The 20,023-nt window shown below is 48.2% G+C and overlaps 1 protein-coding gene across 2 annotated transcripts; it reads left to right on the forward strand.

The window, feature by feature from the left end:
• Positions 1–476: 476 nt before the first annotated feature.
• Positions 477–19,129, forward strand: NDEL1 (nudE neurodevelopment protein 1 like 1; the record flags this gene model as incomplete). Of its 2 annotated transcripts, none has more annotated exons than XM_082008071.1 (8): positions 477–562; positions 1,980–2,133; positions 3,393–3,541; positions 4,629–4,765; positions 6,808–6,981; positions 7,789–7,880; positions 10,228–10,379; positions 19,042–19,129. In XM_082008071.1, 8 exons carry the CDS (start codon positions 477–479, stop codon positions 19,127–19,129), a joined length of 1,032 nt encoding a protein of 343 aa, XP_081864197.1. The 2 variants fall into 2 exon arrangements, with proteins under 2 accessions (XP_081864197.1, XP_081864198.1); XM_082008072.1 differs by lacking the exon at positions 19,042–19,129 and adding an exon at positions 12,345–12,372.
• Positions 19,130–20,023: the final 894 nt, after the last annotated feature.

The following is a 20,023-nucleotide window of genomic DNA, read 5'->3' on the forward strand; positions in this document are numbered from 1 at the left end:
TGTCCTTGCTCATTACATGCCTTTGCAGCTCTAATAGGAGTTGTAGTGTGCGTCGCTGTGTTGGCAACAGGAGGCAAAATCTCTTTAAGAACGTTTTATGAATGCAAGTGGAAACTGTGATAGCTGTAAATTTTAATATCCTTACCAACTCTGCTCCTAAGTGGGCTTGTGGCATTAACTACTGTTTCAGTGGCAAGTACAAAATGCAGCCAAAACTTCTGGTCTCACTTCAGGCTGCTGCCTGAGCATTTCCAGAAGCTGCATAAAATTACCGTGCTTGTTGCGGCAGGTCTCTGTGCTGATTGATGCTTGCTAGGGATGGTTAACATCCTGCTTGCGAGTGCCAAGTCTGGATGCTGCTGTCAGGAAGTCTGTGGCGATGAAGCCCAGTACTTAGCAGCGGTTTTGGGGATGATCCGCCTGTCTCTTTTTCCTGAGTGTATTCTTATGTTTGCATCCTGTAGGTCATATTGATCATGGACAGTGAAGAAATCCCGACTTTTTCAAGTCCGAAGGAGGAAACTGCGTATTGGAAAGAGCTTTCCTTGAAGTACAAACAAAGGTACTGTTGTAGATTTGCAGGCTGGATTTGGTTCTTAATGACCAGGACATTGTTTTATCTATTTCTCTGCAAGGTTACATCAAGATGGGTATCAGGTATTTTAGAAAGAATCTCTGCATTTCCAGCTTCAAAATCTCCAGCCTTGTGGGAGCTGAGTGTTTCTTGCACAGTGTTACCATGCCATGAACTCCAGGCTATGTTTTGAGCATGTTTGAGCAAGCGCAGAGCCCTTTTGCGATCATGTGCATTAACTTTGTATAATTAAAGTGCTGCCTTAAGTAGTATCTTGACGTTTTATCATAAGAAGGCACCTTTGGGCTTGCCTTGTATCATTACTGTTCCCTCGAGCTTCTTGTAGTTGAATTACTGGTATTAAAAATGGCTGATTTGGTGTCTGCTGCAATTTACTGAAGTATATTATACCTTGTAGTCCAGCCTGTACCAGTGGTTTGTGTCTTCTAGGGAGCACAGGGCTTTTTGGTTGTTGTCTTGAGTAATGCTGTGCTTCTTGTGGGGTTGGGGTTTGTTTGGGGTTTTTCTGGAGTGAGGGGCATTGGAGGCTCCCAGTTTATTTTCTTTGGAAAGCTTTCCTTGCATTCAGCATTGCTTGTGTGCAGTTGAGGTGAAGTCAGTTAAAGCTCTCAAGACCAAAGAGCCCAAGGTGCAAGTTGCTTTTTTTGTTAGGTTTTGATGGTTTTTGGGGGGAGGGGGCTTGGCATGTGGAGGGGCCTGTCCACATGGAGAAACCTAAGCTGTTTTCTGTCTCTTGGGCACCAGTGGATATGTTGTTTCCTAAAACCTTGTTAGTTGTCTCTGCTGCTTGCTAAGAGCTGAGCTATTAGGTATGGTAGACATGCAAATTTAATAAGCAAAGTATGTGGAGTGGCTACTTCTAGTATGTAGTAACTCCCAGTAGTATAAGGTAGGTATGTGCTGGCTTCCTGCCACAGTGCTTCATAACCCTAAGATTCAAACTTGCACGCTTTTCAAGAACCTTAAATTTCCAGGTAGTGCAGAGATCCAGAAACTGTTGTTCTCTCTTAAAGTTTTTGACCAAAACCAGGTTAAATGTTTGTTTAATTAACTGACTCTGTCCTCCTAGCAGTGAAATCTGATGGAGTACAAAGTGATTGTCAGGCTCCCATGAATCCTGTAAATAGCTTTGATACAAGTTTGTATTCACACATGCATTTAATGTAGCTCTTTGTTTGATGTGAGAGAATGAGTTTCCTTTTATAGCTAAGCTTAATGATGTAATTTCTCTATCTTGCCATTTTTCTTTTTCCCTTTAGAAGTCTGTGGATGACACTTAAGTACTTCAAAACTCTTTTTCAGCTTATTATTTTAAAAGAGCTGTGGATTTTGTTTTAACTTGGGAGATGCTGGATTTTCAACTGATTAAATCCTCTCCTTACAGCTTCCAGGAAGCTCGTGAAGAGCTGGCTGAATTTCAGGAGGGAAGCAGAGAATTAGAAGCTGAGTTGGAGGCACAGCTAGTGCAAGCAGAGCAGAGGAATAGAGATTTGCAAGCAGATAACCAAAGACTGAAGTATGAAGTGGAAACATTAAAGGTAGGTATTTTCTGTAATAGCATTGCCTCTTCTTACAGATGTGTCTTGGATCTCATTTTAGATTGTCTTGATCACTGAATATCCAAATGAAGTAAAGGAGTTTTCTGTTTAAGATGCAGACTTGAATATGGCATGTACTCCAAATAAGGCCAGCAACTTACCAGGGAGATTTCTGGCAGAATTTTTCTGGTTTACATCATGAAACTCTTGTCATGGAGTTTGTGCTCGGTTGTTTGAATTCTCTAGGCTTTGCCAAGTAGTAGCTTTATTAGTTACACAGGCAACATCAGCATAGCAACAGGGCGGACAACACAAGTATGTTTTGTCAGACCACTGTGTTATCATCTTGCTTTGCATACTAGTTTTTTTGCCTAGAAGGTCTCCTTGGTTTTATGAGACCTTAAAGAAAGCTGAAGATGGGTGATTTGTGCACATCTTTCAGAGAGAATCTCTTAATTCTTTCTTAGCACCCGTATCTGTGGAGACAGGAATTGCATAAGGGTCTGCATGTGCAGAAGGTGACTTTTAATTGATGCGTCTACGTTAACAATTTCTTGCCTCTTTTCGGATCTTGGAAAAGCATCCTTTTTGGTAGTCTTGGTTTATTTTAGTGGAGGCAAAGGTTGGAAACGTACCCAGTGGAAATAGTTTATGGAATTAGTTGTTTGCGTATCCAGTCCCAGCTGTATCTGTAAGGTCAGTACATGTTTTATAAGGCCAGTAGTTTTTCCATAAGCCCCTCTCTGTACCCTCAGAGCTGGTGAGAGTGTGTTTGGGAATGAATTCTTCCAGTCTTTTGAAGATGAGCTTGTAGACCCGGAGTTCTGTAACAGATTTCAGTGGCTCTCATTTTTGCTAATGGAGATGTCAGACAAGTTCTGGAAACAGTGTGGCTATTGTCGAGGGAGAGGCACTGACGGGGAGGCTGTGCAGTTAGGTTTCTCTCTGGCTTCTGAGATGTTTGAGGCTGCAGAGCAGCTGTCAGTGCAGGCTGTTGGGAACAGATGCAGGGATGCATCTCTGAGGAGCCAGCTGTGTTGTGGCAAGATGTCTGTGCACAATGCAGTGTTTGTGATTTTACTTTCTGTCCAGTTCTGATGTTGAGAGCATGTTCCTTCTACCTCCCCAGCTTTTGCTCTGTATTACCAGCAATCCCACACCAGCAGACTGCAGCGAGTATGTTACTTTCTTTGTCCCATTTTACTACTGATGACTTGGAGAGCGTATGTGACTGATATCTTGCTACTTCTTTCTTTCAGGAGAAACTGGAGCACCAGTATGCACAAAGTTACAAGCAAGTGTCATTGTTGGAGGATGACCTGAGCCAGACACGGGCCATTAAAGATCAGCTGCATAAGTATGTGAGGGAGCTGGAGCAGGCCAACGATGACTTGGAACGTGCAAAGAGGTGAAGGCTGCAAACCTCTTCTTTCCTTAAAGTTTTAAGGAGATCTTTTCTTTGCTACTCAGATTGATCATTTTCTTATTCTTTAAAAGGGAAAATAATGCACACCCAAAAAAACCCCAAACGAACCCCAAGACACTTGATTCTTTGAACAGTGCAGTTTAGCCTTGGAGTTCACCTCCATCAGCTGGTAGCATTACGTTACAGCAGGGAAGGCAAGGGGACCGAGGTGCTTCGTGCTCCTGTGAGAAACAAGCAGCGCAAGCAAGTGCGGAGCAAGCCAGGCCAGAGCACTGCTTTTGATACTACCAGCTAGGTGACTCTTATATTTGTGATCCTTGTAGCTCAAAGCCCCTTTGAAGTAAGAAGCTAATATTTTACATAGTCCCTTTTAAATAAAACAGGCCAAAGGAGTCTCTTCTTCCCTTGCATACCAGCTTAATGACTGTAGGGAACAAATGTGTCCTGTATAAGTGCATAAAATGAACAGGCTGCTGTTAGAAACGCCCAGTTTTGGAGTAGGTCATGGTTCCGTTTTGCTGAATGGGAATTTTGCCATTGATTCAGTGGGACCAGGAATGAGCCTCTGGCTATCTGGCAAAAAGATCTGAGAGCTGAGGCCCTGTTTCCACAAGACTCTTAACCTCATGACTAACTTTCGACACACATGAGTTACCCACTGAAATCATGGAACGAAGTGGGTCTTAGGTAATAGCCCAGTGCCCTGCTTTCTGCACTCACTGGGCTGTTGCCTGACCAGAGCTCTGGAGCATACAGCACCGCCTGAGCTAATGCACTGGTTAAATATATGGCTTTGGAGCATGGCTTGGGAAAAATGGAGATGGGCGTGCTGGATTGGCTCTTTCCTGGCTCTTTGTTATGTCCCTGAGAGCCAGATGCTATCATGTTCTTTTCATCTTATTCCCCTGCTTCCTTGGAGTTTATTAGTCTTTTCGAAGAAGCATTTCCATAGCTTTCAAATGACTAACTTGAATGTAGACCCTGCTAACATTTTTCCTCTATTATGTTTTTGAATGCGCTTTTATGTTAGCTGAGCTGAAGAACCTAATATTCTGGATTTTGTTTCTAGGGCAACAATAGTTTCATTGGAAGACTTTGAACAAAGGCTGAACCAGGCTATTGAGAGAAATGCATTTTTAGAAAGTGAACTGGATGACAAGGAATCATTGCTAGTTTCTGTACAGAGATTAAAGGATGAAGCGAGAGGTATGGCTTGGTTGATTAGTTCTGTGTCTTGGTACATTGTTGGCTTGCTAACAGAGACGTGTAGCAACCAAAGCTCATGTTTATAGAAAGCCTCACATAATGAGAACTGATGCGTAATCTAAGTATTAGGTGTCACTTACTAACAGTATGTTCTCTATTCTTTGTATATCCAGTGTAGTTAAAAATTTCATCAGGTAGGGCAAAATTAATACCAGATTCATTCAGGATTTTTAACCCAAGTGAGTACAAAAATACTATGTGCCGCAGATGTAATAGAGTTGAGGAAGGATGCTTCAAAAGTTCCCACTCGCTGTGGGTTTGTGCCTTTTTTATAGGAAGGGAAAGCATGGGAAATTACAGGGAAATATGTGATAAATGATTAAATAACTTAAAAAAACCCTGTCTTCTGTGTTCCTTCTAAACCTCTTGGAAATTGTCTGGTTTATTTAAGATATTCCAGCAAGACTGTGGTTAGACCTGTGGGATCAGAGATTTTTGGGCTGGTGTTCTGGGATGTGATTAGGAGTTGGGAATTCCCCAATGGATTTCACATTGAGGATGCTGTGGAAGCATTTTGTAATGGTTGGTGGAAGCTGATTTTTCTGAGAGTGGGGATGATCTGCTCGTAAGCCTATGCCTGCCATTAATGTAGTTTAGAGATTAGTGGTTTTCAACTTTGTCTCCCAAGAGAAAATTCCTAAAATAATTCCTTGGTTACAGCCTAGATCTGAGTGTAAGACAACAGACTTGACAGCAGGCTGGGATTTTTTGTTGTTGTTCTCTTTTGTGAACCTCTTTGAACAAAGTTTGTGCCCCACAAATTGAAAGCCTCTATTGCAAGCACAGTGTTTTTTATAATAAATGTGAAAAGGGACATTAAGTACTTTCTGAGGAAATATATGTATTGAAGTTTGGGGTAAGGGCGATAATACTGGAAAAAACAGCAAAAAAACCTACGGACTGTTCTCGAGAACACTGGAATAATCAGTAAAAAAGACATCTTGTTTCTTGGAAACTTTTAGCATTGCTTAGGGTAGCAAAGCTACATGTTATTCCCCCTGACAGCAAGCAGGAACACTAGCCCCTAAAAGGATTGATACGGTGTTAAACTCAAATATAATGTTTCTGATTGAACAGCCACAGTTCCTCTTCCAGGAGCCCAAAAAGATTTTCATTTCAGCTGTGCTGTTTTACATAAAATCAGTTCTAAATTTTTATGATAACTTGAAAGCCATAATGTACAACTAATTTTCTCTTGCATGTTATACCAGATGGAAGCAAGGAAAAAGAGGTCTGTGAAAGATAAAGTTGCTCGACCCAAAAAGGAACCACCCCCTTGTAATATATTGTTTATTTGCATCTAGTCTCTTCTAAGGATTTTATAGATTCATTGCTGGATGCCATTTGTAGCAAATGTATGTGAAAATGGAAGGGCGTGAGAATAAAACACAGGTTTCCTAATCTCCAGTCTTCTTCTTTGTCGCTGGGACTACCCAGCCTCTTCAGCCTGCCCTTTTAACTTTTCGAGACATCAAGAAACTGGATACAACCCTTTGACTGTCTTTGGCTAGTGTGGAGTCTTCTGGATTATTAACTGGAAGAATAACGTGGGGAATTGGAAACACAAGAATAGGTCATTCCTCCCTTTTTCCAACCTCTGTTTGAGCAGGAGCTCGATGTAGTTCAGCAGGCATTTGTGAGCAGCTACAGTTTTTGTAACGCACTTTCCGTGGGACCCACGCTACGGGTGGGGACAACTGCCGAGGCCCAGCCGCCTGCCGTGCCCGCTGGGGCCGCGCAGCGCTCTGGGCTGGGGAGGGCTCTGTTTGCGGCCGCCCCACTCCCAGCTGTGACGGGCAGTGATGGTATTGGGCTGTGACGGCTCTGCGGTGGGGGTCCTCACTGCTGGAGAAAGCCAGCCGCAGGCAGTTAATGCACTGCTGTAAAGTGTCTTCTCCTCCTCCCTCCCAAATGAAGAGGGAGCGTTTGTTAGAGAAATCAGTCAGCAATACGTGTGGGTTTTTTCTTTTTTCAACCCTCAGACTTACGGCAAGAGCTGGCAGTACGGGAGAGGCAACAAGAAGTCACACGAAAGTCAGCGCCCAGTTCTCCAACTCTAGACTGTGAAAAGATGGATTCAGCTGTCCAAGCATCTCTCTCCTTGCCAGCTACACCCGTTGGAAAAGGATCAGAAAATAGTTTTCCTTCCCCAAAAGGTATAATTCATAGAAACTGTGTCTAGTTGTTTGGCAGTATGTTCAGCATGTTAACAATTTCAGACCAGGTGCTTATTAGTGAACTTGAAGTAAATGTCGGTACATGTGGATCCCACGTGCATTGCATAATGTGTGTTTAAATCCTGGGGCAGCATCAGGTGTGTTTAAGGAGTATAATGAGTAAATAGCATGGAAAAGAAGGACAGTGAAGCTTAGATACTGCTTGGGGGGGCAGGGGTTTGCACTCTGCAGTAGATCCCTGCAGTCAAGCACTGAAGACATTTGGGATTGCAGGAAAGTGCGGTGACTGCTTTTTCTGCTTAAATGTGGAGTAGCAGTGGTGAGTAAACAGTTGGGCAGTAATTCAAACACTCTAGACTGCCTCTGTTACAACACATGCTTTTCAGGGGTCCTGTTTTCTCTGTGAGGCAGCAGGATGTTAGGCCAGTCCCCTTCCCCATCTGGACAATCACAAGGATTAATACGTTATTTTTCAAATTAGAAAGAGTAGATTCCAGAGGAAGCTCTGGCTGGATTAGATGGATTGCAGGCAATAGCCTTGCAGATGGAGAGTGCGTGAACTCTGTGCGTAGGTCTAATGGGAAAGAGAGCAGTGGAGAGGAATTAAACTTTTTTGTTTTTCCATGGCTAGTGATCATGTAGTCTGTGTGTCACTGTGGGGTAATTGTTTGAATAGTCTGTAGCAGGATTTTAGATGTATCTTTTTATGTAGAAGTTGATTTACTTAAAAATAAAAAAGAACAGTGGAGCAGTGGAGTATTCAATAAAACGTGTCTGTGTTTGCAGCTATACCAAACGGATTTGGTACCAGTCCCCTTACACCTTCTGCTAGAATATCTGCACTCAACATTGTGGGAGATCTGTTACGGAAAGTGGGGGTGAGTGCTCTGAACTGAAGTGTTCCTGGCTCTGTGTTGCTGTCACTAAGCTTTCGTCCTTGTGCGCAATTACAACAAAGCCTTGACCCATGCTGAGTACATGAGGTAGTTTCCAAATCATCCACGTTCAGTGTTTAGTATGTGTTAATATTTGGGTTTTTTTTAGTTTATCTTGATTTGTAAAGCATGTTACTAAGGTTCTGATGCCACCTTTGGGTGATGAAATTAACGTTTGGAGTAAAAAGTGTCTCAAGCTCTTTGGTAAATGGGTTTAGACACGGTCAGCCTTCAAACGGGGCCTGCGGCTTCCTCTCTAATGAGACCGGGATGCAGAACTGGACCTCAGACTCTGAGTGCCTGCTGCACAGTTACTGTATGTCATGCGAGGGGAGCTGAGATCACGCTGCCAGTTCTCCTCTTGTGCTTGGGGAGATCTGCAACAGCTGCTGAAGATGGAAGAAAATGTAGAAACCTTTGATAAGAAAGTGAGAAAATAAACCAGGAGAAAGCAAATGTTCCCATCTGTAGTTGATGGGGAAGTGAAATGCGTGAGCCATTAAAGGGATTACCACTATAAGCAGGGAAGAAGTGGTTTAAACATCTGTGCAGTGTTCTTTACGATGCTAGGCTTTCCAGTTGAATGAAGGCAAGACTTTTGAGTTATGAGAAGCTTGTTGACGTGCCTCAGTGGTTGCATTTCAAGTGGAAGCGTGGATAGCCTCTATGTCTAGCCTCTAGTGCTGGCCTTCCTCTGTCTCTTGTGGTTAACACTGGCAACGGCAATAGCTGCAGTGGAGACAGTTGTTTTAGCAAAGTTTGAAATTAAAAATTATCTCGTTGCTCACATTTGGAGCCAATGAGCTCGTAGTCAATTTGAAAGGGCAGCAGGATGACTCGGGGTTACGGAGTGACATGTTTAAAATGGGATCATTGTGAGTAAGAGTCTGCAGGGGATTTAGGGAGCTTAATGACAATCCCCTGTGATTACTCTGCAAGGACAGGAACTGCCAAATAAGCATGCTTCTTCCCCAGCCTGCTCTTAGACACGCGCTCTGCCACTGCTGCAAAATCCCAGCTCACGCATTCGTTTAGTAACAATTACAGGATGTTTGGGATTTCTTTACATTTCGCTACTCATAGGATGCCTCATCCCAAGCCTTAGACTCCCTTTCTCTGCAAGAAGTTTTCCCCTCAGCTTTCTTGCTTGCAGCTGAGACAGGGAGTCACTTGGCACAGGTCACACAGGCTATTTCCAGCTGATAGGTGCTTTGAGACCGAGAGGCAGTTATCTATATCTGCCTATGTAGTCACTAAGTAAGCTTACATGGATTTCTAGAAGAAGACTGTATCTTCTTCAAGAAGATGCTCACTTACTTGTGATAGCATGTCAGTGCCTAACTAATGGAATATTTTCCTGTGTGGAGCAGGACCAAACCCCACGTGTGGGGAGATGAGTTTTTGTCTCCAGTGTATGCATTTGCAAGTGTGTGAATGCCCCCGTGCACAGGGTGGGTGTAACAAATAGTTGCAAGGAGTTTCTGCTAGGCCAGACAGATACTCAAGTTAAGCCTCAGTTTGTGACAGACAGCAGAAGGGGCAGGTGATGTTCTGAAGTGAAGGAGAGAATGAGGATTTTGGTCTCCCTCCTGCCAGGAGTCAGTGGATAAAGCAGAGATTGTCACCTTGTACAGGGGAAAAAGATCTCACCGGGCTTGCTTGGAAGTAGTAGAGATGAGGTACAGACCACGGACACGGGCTTAGCTGCTGCCTTTGATTCCTCCTCCTGATGCTGTGGCTGTAGCACCTCTTGTTCTAAAGCATATCAGTGGGGCTTAAGAAACTGGCTTTGTTTTGCAGGCCAAGAATAAGAAAGAAATGATAGATGACATTGTCCTGGGGGGGGAAAAAACCCCCAACTTTCCAAATATACAGTCCTTCCCAAAACTTGAGGATTCTGCTTTAGGCTCTGTCTTTGTCTTCCGATTAGTTTGTGCCAGCCTTATTGCAGCTGTTGAAGCAAGAAGTTTTGGTAACTTCTGCTAGGAGTTGGCTTCTTTATTTTAGGTAATTAATTGAGAGTTGATATCATCTAAAATCTGAGCTGCGATGGAACTGAGTCATGCCTGGCAGTCTGCATCAGTATCTTGTTGTGTGGGTTTCCTTTGCGGTTGGGTGACGGAGAAAATGACAGCTTTGTTCCCATTTAGTTTAGTTTTTGCCAAAGGCGATCACACTGGGGTCCTGATCATGGTGATTTTGGGGTCATGACAAAGCCTGAAGTTGAGCAGCAAAATACTTTCTCTTAATGCTATTACTTTTTTGACATTTTTTTTTTCCCCTTTCACAGGCCTTAGAATCCAAATTAGCTGCTTGCAGAAATTTTGCAAAGGACCAGGCATCACGGAAATCCTACATTTCAGGGAATGTTAACAGTGGCATGATGAACAGCAATGGCACAAAGTACCCTCATCCAGGGCATACTTCTTTCTTTGACAAAGGGTAAGTAAGGATGTATTTTTGCTCTGAAGGGGAGTGCATTTCATGACGCTACTTGGAGCAGAAGTTTTTCTTGGCTTGTCTTTAGCGTTCACCACAGCGTTCATGCTATAGAACAATTAATTTGTGGAGCCAAAGCCTCAAGGGGACAGGGAAGGTGGCAGTGCTGATTTCTGTAATGCAAAGAGAAAAGCAAGCATGATTGTCTCTTAGCTGGTAGATGTCAGTGCCTGTTGTGTCCCTCTGCTGCCTGTCTCTCAGCAGCTGCATCTCAGGTAATGCAAAAACCCCGGGCAGCAAACCTGCTAGTGAACTGAATGTGCCCTGTGAGAGGATTACAAGTAAATAGTGGTGGAGTTGCCATAGCTACTGGCATGCTACTGCATGGGGAAGTACATTAACTGCAGATCTGGAGATTCCCTTGGTGAGAACAGCTGAGTGCAGGCAGAAAATGCTCACTTGAAGGGTGGTACCGTTTGCTCTACTTCCCCCTCTATTAGGGGAAAAGAAAACCTCATTAACTGTGTAATTCTGGCTGATTGAGGGGGCAACTGCCTCTGTGCTGGCTGTACTGTGCGTCAGCCCCGAAGCCAGAAACTGCTTCCACAGGAAAAACTACCCCACGTGTCTCCTGTGACTTGCCTGTGGTCAGAGCTTCCTCTCGGATTCTGGGAAGTGGTTCAGCAGGAGGATTTTCACACTGTCCCTCGCAGCACAGGACACCATGGTTGTATGAACAGCCCTGAGGAGCAGGGCGAAAATCACAGTGCTCCTCCAGTCTTAGCATGGTGGTACTGTGAGTTTTGCTTGGTGTCACTGGGCAAAACACCCTTCATACTCCCTGCACGGTGGTGGTCTTCCATGCTAAACCTTCAAGCCAGTGCAATTTAATGCTAATATTCAGCACATTCTCAATCCAGACTTTATTTTAGAGAATTAAATGAGCTGTTACCAACCTAAAGAGCACTATATAGACAGCAGACAAGCTGGGCTGCCTGCAGTCATCCCCAATCCTTGTTTGAGCTGAATCGTGTTGCTATGTGGGTAGTAGGGCAAATTGCATCTTAGAAACTGTTAATCAAGAATTTGTAGAGCCCCTGTTGTTTGCTGCTTTTGGGAAGGAAGAGTTCAGAGACTTAACAAAGTCAGTGTCCTGTGCAAATCGGGCAGACTTGTGGGTAGTCTGTGTGCTGCTGGGCTGACTGGGGTCTGCGCATCACCGCAGCGGTGCTCATGCCGGCAGTGCGCAGGCTGCGTTTCAGGTGCGAGTTGTCAGGGGAGTTGCTAGGCAGAGATTATAGCTGATCTGAGGAGGCAGCATGGCTATATTGAGTTGTGGTGTGACGAATAAGCTGATTGCTGTGTGGGGTCGGGGTCACTTTTAATTATCCAGATTGACATCACACTTGTTATCTGGGCTGGCTGCCTGGAGCTAGGAGCAGGTTGTAGCTGAAAAAGTCTTAGAAACCCATCCTCCTGAAGGGTAACTTCTACAGCAGAGTTGGAGGATGTTAGTGGGTTGGAAAAGGGGGTGGAAATGACTGATGTGCTTTCTGCAAGTCGTTGGAGATCTGTGCACAGCCCTGCTGTCCTGTCCCTCTCCTCTACACCCGCGCACGCTGTTGGCAGCGGGGCTGGTGGCCCATGCCGCTACGCTGGCTCGTGCTCCGCCTTGCTGCCCCGTTGAGATCTGTGCATGCTGGGGGTGATCGCAGTGTCTGTGCTGTGTACACGTCTCCATGGCTGCTATGTAAAACCTGTATAATTCTGCCTGCACATGTAAGCTAAACCAAGCTGTTAGTGAGGTCAGCCCCGTCATGCCCACACGCTGCGGCAGCAGCCGAGCTCCTGGCTGCGCTGGCACGCGTCACTGGCAGGCATCAGATCCAGAGTGTGCTGTTGTGGCTGGGCACGAGGGGCTGAGTCAAGGCATGCCCTTTCTTCTCCCCTCTCCTCCTCTCTCTTCCGCCCCTCTACTCTCCTCCCTTGCCCCTAATTGTTGCTGCAGCCTGAAACAGCCACGTGTGATCATAGATCTGACACGTTCTGCAACCACTGCCTAAAGAACAGCCAATTGTTGGGTGGTGGGATTGGGGCAGAGGTAACTCAGCCACATCATTACAGATCCATTTAATTTCCTTCCTCTCCCATTTTGTTGGTTAGAAGGTTTGACAAGTCTCCATCTCCCATCAAACATCTGCTCTTTGCTTGGAGAGTGGAGCTGTGCAGGCAGCTGAAGACAGCAATAGGCAGGAGCTGGCACAGGGGACCATGGCTTTAGGGGAGGCCTGGAGGACAGCTGGGCTTGCACCAAAGCTTTGCTGGAGAATTGCAAGAGTTAGAACTGACTTACCTACTTTTTTAAAACTCAACAACTTCTGATGTAAAATTAGTTTCCTGCAGACTTGTTCCTTCAGGAACATGCTGTTTCTGTCCAGATGCCAGGGCATGGCAGAACAGCACCTGAGGATGTTCTCAGATACATACTTGTTTTTTTGCTGTTGTAATTGTTGTTAACTGGTTATTAACTTGGATCCAGTTGGGGAACAAAATAGCTCTGACCTTGATGGGCTCCACAGAGGCCTGGCACTTGAACAGCAGAGCTGAGACAGCATGTGAGCCAACATGGGGTGTTTGTTCCTCAGGGCATTATCTTGTTCACTGCTCCCCTTCCTACACTCTTGAATGTCAAAGTCTTTGTAGTTGATGTTTACTCTTAGGTTACTTTTGTGAATCTGTTGGGGTTTGTTTTAATAAAAGAAGCTAAAGTTTGAATGTGAGAAGTGCCTCTGCTTGCACACTTCTAGCAGTCCCATGAAGCATGTAGGTATATTTACAGCAGACACTGTTACCCACAGCCCTGATCGTGATACATTGGGCTGTGAAATCAGGGTCGTCTTTCTGTTGCCTAGTCCACCTTATAAAAAAAGTTTCCCTGGAAGGAGGGAACTGTGGGTGACTCAGATGCAGGTGAGTAATCCCATGTCCTGTAACGTGCTTTGCAATGCTCTAGGCTTATCTCTGGGTCACATGCTTGCAGCCGTGGAGCGTGGTGGGAGTGCTGCTTGTCGCCGAAACAGGGCTCCTTGCCTGCCCATGCAGAGCAGAGCCTCATTATGCAGAGGTCAAAGAGGAGAGGTCTGCTGAGGTTTAGTTTAACACCTTTGCTTTGCCCCATTTCTTGCATCCAGGGTTATGCCCAAGAATGTCTTTATTGTGTGCATAAACTGTTTCAATTTTTCTCCACTAGGCGTGAAAAGGTCATATTCCCCACCTTGGTCATGGGTAAATGAATTCATTTGCAATGATAAGCTGCATGCCTTTTAACTTGGTGCTTGGAGGTGCAGAGTTGGTGGTTGTGCTAACTGCATGAGGTAGTTCTCTTAGCATTACAAACTAATAGTCCATGATCAAAGCCTGAGACTATAATCTCTCTCTTTCTCCTTACTTTAGATGAACTTCTCTGGTGCTGTGACCTGTTGCAACCATAAGATTGAATGCTGCTTGCTTTCTTGATCTAATTAATACTTCTTCAAATACATGCATGTTTCTGATTGAATCGGTCAAATCAGAGATACGCGATGAAGTAGCACTGCTGTTAATGTAGTTAATTGTGAAAGTTAGTTTGCCCTTTGGACATGTTTTTCCTTCAAGACCTTGTTGGCTATCGGCTTGCCAATGCTCGATTGCCGTGGTTCTGGCTAATGGGAAGGCAAACAAAGGCACAGATGTGCTGGGAGCCAGCCAGGGTTGCAGAGCCAGGGGGAGAGGACAGCGCGGTCTGAAGTGTGTGGGTCGAGACAGCGGCGCTCCTGCTCAGTGTCACTGTCCCTGCCCGGCACAGCCGTGCCAGCGGGAAGCACCGGGATGGCATGGTGGTGCCAGAAAGGCTGCGCAGGTACCGGGGTCATGGGTCTGCAGGAGGGGATCCTGCGGTGCAGGGGCTTGGTGCAGGCACCACCTGCAGCGACTAAGGGTTGGACTTGTCTCGCCTATGAGCCTGTCAAGGGAGCCTGGAGGGTTCCCCAAACTGTCAAAAAGTGCAGGTCCCTACCAGCCTAATCTGCCATAGCCTTGTCCCCATCCTCCTCCTTACATGTCCATGCTGGGTGTTCCTCTACGTCCTCGTGCTGCTGCAGGGCACAGCAAGTGGTGTGTTTTAAAGCACTGACCTGCCTGAAAACTCACTTTTCCTCGTTTTCTTGCAGGGCCAGTCTGTAAGTGTGCTTTGACCATATCCATTTACTCCTCAGGCTGGGCTATTCGGCTGCAGGAGAATCTTCCGAGGTTTTGTTGAATACTTAGAGTTGTGAGATTCTTGGAGATAAGGTGAAAAGTACAAAATACAGCTTGAAATAAAGATTAATAAGTAAAAAAATCTATCTTTAGCAGTCACAGGGCAGAGAGAGCAGTTGGAAATGGGCACAAAGTCCACACCACTGTAGGGACAGGCAGTCAGAAACATCCACCAGAAACCACTGCAGGGCATGTTTCCAGCAGGAACTGGTGCTTTTGGCTCCCTTTGAAGCACCCCGGAGCCCAGTTTCTCAGGAAGCCCAGAGCAAGGACACAGCACAGGCCCCATAGAGCACATCAGGTCTGAGGGATGGGGAAACAAGGCAGAAGCAGGAGGCAAATGATCTGGCTGGGATTAACCACCACGATCAGGTTTCTGGGCTGTTGGGCAGCGTCGGCTCTGTGCAGCAGCCCCGCACGTGTGCCAGGCCTGGGCAGAGCATCCAAAGGCTGGAGCAGCACATGTGCTCCTCTCGACGCTGTCTGAGACCTTGGAGACCGAGCACAAGGGCTTCTCTTCCCAGCTCCCTCCTGCGGGGGTTAGGCAGGAGTTGTCCTGCACTTTTTATTTATTATTTTTTACAGTTGCTCTGTTTAACATGTTTTATTTTCCTTTAGCTCTGTTTCTAACTGCAGTAATGCTGTTTTCTTTCCCTTTTTCGTGCATTTTCATGTTACCAACAGAAATCCATAACTGGGTGAGACCTCAGTAAGCTCAGCCATAATGCCAGTGTTCAGTATCCCCCCAGTTGCCGCTACTATTTGAAGCTTTTTCCTGTACCCCACTTACTGAACCGGCTTTCTGCAAATCAAAGCCTCTGCTTTATCTCTATTTCTGCTCCAGGGGCAAGTTTGGGTGGCAGGATGCAATAAGCAATGCAGGTAACGGACTCCAGGAGCTGATCCTGGGAGAGGGTGCCACAAAAGACTCACTCTGTATTAGGAAAAATTTCTTTACTGAGAGGGTGATCAAGCATTGGAACAGGCTGCCCAGGGAGGTGGTGGAGTCGCCATCACTGGAAGTGTTCAAAAAACGTGTAGACGTGGCACTTTGGGACATGCTTTAGTGGGCACCGTGGTGTTGGGTTGGTGGTTGGACTTGATGATCTTAAAGGTCTTTTCCAACCTTAATGATTCTGTGAAAACAGCACACTGTGCTGCCTTCTTGCTCTCTTTTTTTCTTTTAATTGTCAAACAATCACGAAACCTCAAAAGGCTTGTAAACGGGGTTTCTCTCTTTTCCATCTTCAGCAGAAAGCCTGCTTGTGTCTCCCTTGTGCATTGCAGCGCCGTCAGCACTCCCCGTCCTGCGCTGGTTAACACTTGTAACGCTTCACACTTACAGCACTTACCATCTTGCTGCCCTGGCTCTGTGACGGGGCTTCGTCTCCCTTCTTGTCTCAGGCTTCACTGGATCGTTCGCAACACGGATCGTTTAGGCAGAGTTATGTCATGTCCATGTGGCAACTGTGCTGAGCGCCTGACGGCTGCATGGCTTCTGGCCACCTTCGTGTACCTCTGGGAGGTGGAGAAGGCACCCAGGCTGCTAAACGTGCGTGTCAGCCGGAGCGGAGTGGGGTTAGACATGGGTTGCTGCCTGCCTGCGGAGGCAGGCCTGTTGGATGGCGACGACTGCAGGGAGGTGTTCTCACCACTGGCAGAGCTTGGGTGCTGGAAACCCAGTTTGGGAGCAGCTGGTGCCCCAGAAATAGCAATATTTGAGAAGCTTATAGTGCTTGATTTGGCCCGTCCCTGGTGTAGCGCCATGCACTAACGCCATGCGTTGGGTTTTGATTCAGATACGTCGTGTCAGGAAGGCAGATAGGCACGGAGGTGCCTGGTGGTGGGGAAGGCAGCTGGCTTGGTGACGAGGGTTTGGGCACCGCGGGGCCGTAGCCCCTTCTGCCCAGCCACGTGCAGTGCTGCGGGGGATCGCTGGGCTGCAAGGACAGGCTGCGTGGGGAGCGGTGGCACTTGCTACAGGCTTGAAAGGGATCAGTTGTCCTCCCCAGCCTGTCCCGCTGTGCTGTGCTGGAGGTGGCACAACCGGGAGGTCCTGGTGGAGACCGGCGCTTGTTCAGCCGAGCCGCAGACCCGGCCCGCCCGCCCCGGGCACTGGCGTTGGCTGGGCCGCATCCTGCGCATGGCAGGGCCCAGGTGCCATCCCGTGGTGTCCATCCATCACAAAAAGCAACCCTGAATTTAGTGCAGGAAATGTGACAAACCTGTAGAGCTTGGCTTTAGCGTGACTCATCAAACATTAGCATTCCCAGATGTTGAATTTCACCTTTCTCCAACCATTTCTAAAGGGAGCAAAATACCACATTTTAATCCTGTTCGGTGTTGTTTTTTTTTTTTCCCCTGTCCTACTTGGCAGAGATGCTTTCTAGCTAACAACTAATTTGCAGAGTTGTGTTGGGATCAGGTTGGCTTCATGCCCCTTCATCCAAATGTGAATAGGGAAATACGTTGGCCCCTAAGCCTACTCCAGCAGCTTTTTATTGCCTGCAGCCAGGGAGGCACTTGCCTTTTGAAATGTGTCGAAGCAACACTCAAACGGGAGATGAAGTTTCCAGCTTAATGGGGAGGAGGTGGGAAAGGTGGTTTCTCTCTGCTCTGGCCCTGGTGCTGGGATCTACTTCCTGCTGTGCTAGTGTGGATGTTTAACAGCTCCCTATGGCAGTGAGTTGTGTTGTCAAGGGAATCTGTCCTCGCTAGCAAGCGTTGAGATTTTAGCTCTTCATCTGCTCTTCTGGAAGGATTTTGTAACTACCCAGCACAATGGCAGCAGCCTTCTGGGGCTGCTGGCAGGGCTTTTGCGTCCCTGGTCCAGGAGGTGCAAGGTCACCAGTGAATGTAAGCCCCACAGGAATGGTGTGCCGTGTGAAAGGGAGTGTGGAAACAGCACTGCTCTGTCTGGGGACGCTGTTGTGAGCCACCCGCCCGTGAGCTGCTGCCACGTTGGTCCCTTGGGCAAGGACGGCAGTGAGCGGGACATGCTCCTCCGAGCACTTGCACCAGCTGCAGCCTCAGACCCCAGAGCCACCAGCTCCCGGGTTGGGTTTTTCCTCACCACACTCCTTTTTCTTCCTTTTACTCACCTCAGCTCACTGGTCTGAGCAGCAAAGGCTGTCTGCTGAAGTGTCCCTTCTCGCGGGGGCCTCTCCGCTCGGCCAGGAGAGATGCGAACGGCATCTCCCGGGGTGCCGGTGGCTCAGGCAGAGCTGGCGAAGTGCTGTGGAGGCACTTTGTGGGACAGGTGGGCATCGAGGCGGGGGCCTGTCCCTGCCTTGCAGGGGTGTGGGGGTTCTCTCCCACCTCCAGAATTACAAACCTGAGCATGAGGGCAGGGTGCTGGTTCTGGGACAATGGTGGAGGTGGACATGCCGTCCTGATACGGGGGCGTAATCGCTTCTGGATGTCAAGGCGGCGGTGGTGGTGATGAGCAGCTGCTGGAGAGCCTGGGCAGACGCTGCGTGTTGAGCCTGATTACAGAGGATCTGTCAAAGCCGTAACAGAGCAGAGATGGAAGAGCTGTCAGACCCATGTGCTCCTCTCCTAACCCACAAGGAAGCCAGGTTCTCCATGCCTTCACCTCTCCCAACAGCCTTGGGAAGGGGGGAGCCCATGGATCCTGGGGCTGTGGAGGTGCCTGGAGCCCCACTGCACCCTGGCTAGGGGCAGCGTAGCATCCAGCAACTCTGCTGTGCTTTGACGTGCCTGCCTGCTCTCGCAGAGCCCGTGCCCCTTGACTCTGTGTGCATGTCCATCCCTGTTACTGGGCAGCGCTTGTGTAGAGCCACCCATGAAGGACCTGGGGCTGTGGGTGCAGTCGGCCCCGGCCCTGCTGCACCCCTGCGTGGCAGGGCTGCCATGCAGTGCTCCTGCACAGCCCTGGGGGCTGTGTGCCGCTCGCAGGCGTCGGCAAACAGCTGCTCCTGGGCAAACAGGCAGAGATTAAGAGGGAAGGGGAGCTGGTGGTGGGGACCCAGCCCACAGTGCTGCTGCGCCGGCACCCTCAGCTGCACTGACCCCATCGTGTAGCCCCAGTGGGCTCAGGGTCTGCGCAGGAGCCACTTGTCCTCCCAGCTGGTCACCTCAGCCAGCAATGGGTTGAGCACCCACGTGTGCGTGTCCCTGGCTGTGGCTGAGCACCGATCCTCACAGCCAGAGCTGGGAGCCCTGTCACGGTCATATGTTGGCCGTGCTCCCGCACCCACTGAGCAGCCACTGTACAGTCAGGGTGACGGATGCAGTCAGGAGGGAGGAGAGGGGTCTGTCTTCCAGCTGCTGGCGAGGGGGAGAGGTGAGCAGTGCTGTCTCCTGGGGCTGCTCGTCATTTAACAGCCTGTCTCTTGTTGCTTCTCAGGGCAGTAAACGGCTTTGATCAAGGTCCTCCGGGACTGGGAGCGTCCCGACCATCCTCAGCACCTGGCATGCTCCCCCTGAGTGTATGAGCCTGTGGGAGGTCGTGTTCGGACTTGCAGATGCTTTTCTCAGCCCATCAAGAGAAGAACTGCTCCCGATTCCTCCCCATTCCCACCCTGCTGGAACACGACCTGCACCGTGCTGCCAGAGGAGACCCTGTGCTCATGGCCCTCCATGTCACGTTAATACAGTTTATTTTCTCCTGTTGCTGTAGCGGACGTTCTCTGACTCAGCCCCATGTCCTGTGCTGCACAAGCTGAGACACGCAGTGCTCTGTTTCAGGGGATGCAGGGGTCTTGCTCGCCAAACCTCAGCCAGGCAGTCCTCGCTTTATCTCTTCTCTAACTTAGGTTTGGCAGGACACAAACGTTTGGCTGTTCCTCTTAAAGGCTCGCCATCTCTCTGCCTGCCTGCTCCAGCACCCGGCTGTGCCACTGCTGCCCTCCCTGTAAGGCTCAGGCAGTTGAAAGGGGCCCTGGGTGAGTCTGGGTGATGGCACTTTGGCCACTTGCACCTGGGAATCAGGTCCAGGTATGTGACTCGGTTACTGCAGCTTAATACATTGCCATGGGGTGGCTGTGGCTGCTGGTGCGTGTTCGCCTCCTGCCTTGTGTCAGAGTGGGCAGGGGAAGATGAGTGGCTCCAGCAGCCCTGCCTGTATGGCCCTGGCTCCAGGTGGCAGCAGTGGCTGTGTGCATCTGCACCGGGGTGGCGGGGGGATGGAGGCACTGGTGGCAGCGTAACGGGGGCAACCCTCACAGGCCCAGCACAGCCTTGGCGTGAGCTGGCAGGTGAGCGTCACTGCAATGTTCTCCCCTGGTGCTCCTCCACCCACATTGAGCTGCCATGGGTGTTCAGGGTGTCCATGTGCCTGTAGCACAGCTTCCTGCCCACCTGTCCCCAGCCTTCCTCTCTCAAGCGGC

The sequence above is a fragment of the Phaethon aethereus genome, assembly GCF_964289735.1.
Source record: "Phaethon aethereus genome assembly, chromosome: 18".
Taxonomy (NCBI): domain Eukaryota; kingdom Metazoa; phylum Chordata; class Aves; order Phaethontiformes; family Phaethontidae; genus Phaethon; species Phaethon aethereus.